General features: G+C 49.9%; 1 protein-coding gene across 1 annotated transcript in view; it reads right to left on the reverse strand.

Annotated features, from left to right (window-relative positions):
- Nucleotides 1-1,872, reverse strand: part of SAMD4A (sterile alpha motif domain containing 4A) — a gene marked incomplete at its 3' end in the record, with an annotated part of 98,369 nt that extends 96,497 nt beyond the window's left edge. Inside the window, exon 1 of the mRNA XM_010292135.1 lies at nucleotides 1,664-1,872. Coding sequence (XP_010290437.1) covers nucleotides 1,664-1,859 — 196 coding nt within the window. The remainder of the gene's footprint in view (nucleotides 1-1,663) is intronic.
- Nucleotides 1,873-2,159: the final 287 nt, after the last annotated feature.

Here is a 2,159-nt window from a genome sequence, read left to right on the forward strand (position 1 = left end):
GCACATTTACCCTGGAGCAGCTGAGTTTAGAGAGCATGCTCCCTCCCTGTCCCCCCCAGGGCCTCCCCACCCAAAGGGATGAGGTTCGGCCCTTCAGCTGTTTATAAAACCAGCAGTATTGCGCCCAGACGCACTCGGCAGCATTCCTCCCTCGCTCATTCCTATGAGCTATATAAGGGAACAGCCAATTCCAGCCTCGCTCCCCCATAGCCAGCCCCGACCCCCTCACGCCGGAGCAGCCCCTGGGCTTGGTTTCCTGCAGAAGGACTTAAATCCATCCTCAGTGGAACACGGCGTTGCGCTGGACCTTGTCATCAAATGGCAGCACAGGCAGCCGCCCAATCCTGCCGGCTCGCCGCCCTCACATGGGGAACAGCTGGAGAAGGACCCTGCATTCCTCCCGCCCCATCAACACTGGGGGCTCTGTTCGGGATCCGGCCACCGCCAACCCGCAAGATTTCCACCCATCATGAAACGCAGCCGGCTGCTCCCCGGCACCGCTTTGACACGCACAGCCTGAAAAGCAAGAGCTCCTGGGCCCCCCCCAGGATTTTAAGCAAAAAGGATGCTTTGCAACAGGACCGGGGCCAGGGGGGAGGGCTTTGCTTTTTTTTTTTTTGTTGTTGGGCTTTTTTGGAGGCATTGGGGAAATGGAACTATGCAACTTAAATACAGATTTTGTCCTCCCTGCTCATACTCTGTATTTCAGAAACTCTGCTTAAAGTGACTCGCATCCCTGCGTATATCTGCACATGCACACTTAGGAACATATGTGTTTGTAACATACACACCCATGAATTAACACACACGTGAACACACGGCGTGATTTACACATCGCTTATGCCATTTTCATCCTGCTCTAGCTCCATTTACTTTTGCAGAGTTGAGTAACTTCTAATGGTGTATAAACAAAACCAAAATATACTTTTGCAGCCATGCACATTTTCTGTAATGCATCCTGTACATTCAGTAGCATAAAACAGTCTACTCATATTTTCTTAGAGCTCCACTAAAACACAAGGGGGTATTCAGAGCTGCAGGAAAAAATGCGTCCAAACAGGATCTGAATGATGAAATAGGAATTGCCACATTAAAAAAAAAAAATAGGATAACCCAGCTGCCCAGACCTTTAGAAAATAACAGTTCGTCTAAGGTAGCGATGAGCTGCTTCTGCATGTTGCAGAAAGCAAAGCAAGCCACGTTGTCCAAAAGAAGCCTAGAAAATCCAGACTCTACGTGATCTGACTTACTTATTTCACAGGAAACTGCATGGAAGGAGGAAGGGGGGGGGGAGTAGAGTGGAAAAAAAACCACCAATCATTCATGCTACCGTAGTTACACCACGCCATAGAGTGGAGTAGTTTGCTGTGAAAAATCAAACTGAAATAAACCATCACCCGTTTGAAAAAGCAGAACGTAAGAAGAGAAGCTGTTAATGCAATCAAGCTGGGGAGCCCTGGCTCCCCCACCTCCCTCTTCTCTTGGGTGGGTTTTCGGGGTTTTTTTGGGTTTTTTTGTTTTTTTTTTTTAATTTTGCCTGCATTAGAGCATCGTTCACGCAGGTTTGCGGGAAAAAAAACCAAAAAACAAACAAAAAAAAACCCCAAAGAAAAAAAAAAAACCAAAACCCCAAAAAACCACCAAAACAACAAAACCCACTCACCGGGGTTGTTGGCCTCCCCTTCGAGGATGTGGAGCTCGGTGCAGTCTGCCAGGGAGTGCTCCAAGCAGAGCTGGAGGAAGCGAGCCTGGGTCCGGCTGACGCGTTTCAGCAGCGAGAGCAGCGCAACAGTCTGCTCGCACTCGTTCCAGCCCTTGAACCAGCCGGCCAACACGCCAACCTGGTCTCGAAACATCATGGTGAGCCCAAGGCCGGGGACGACACCTCTGCGGGAGGAGAGAATAAATAACTGGGAAAACCTCCCTGCCCCGACTCCGCTGCCTCCCCTGTGTCTGGGGTCAGGATTTAAAAAAATTATGATAATAAAAATTAAGAAAAAAGAACAAAAAAAATCTCTCCTTTGCAATAAAAAGGGTGGGTTTGGTTTTGGACGCAGCTTTCGGCCTGGGGTGGGTTTTGCTCCCGCTCTTCTGGCTCCGGTGCGGCGCTGGGTTCCCTGACGGCGACACGGGGCGGAGGGGGGAGGTGGTGGTGTAGG

The sequence above is a fragment of the Phaethon lepturus genome, unplaced genomic scaffold (genome assembly GCF_000687285.1).
Source record: "Phaethon lepturus isolate BGI_N335 unplaced genomic scaffold, ASM68728v1 scaffold908, whole genome shotgun sequence".
Lineage (NCBI taxonomy): Eukaryota > Metazoa > Chordata > Aves > Phaethontiformes > Phaethontidae > Phaethon > Phaethon lepturus.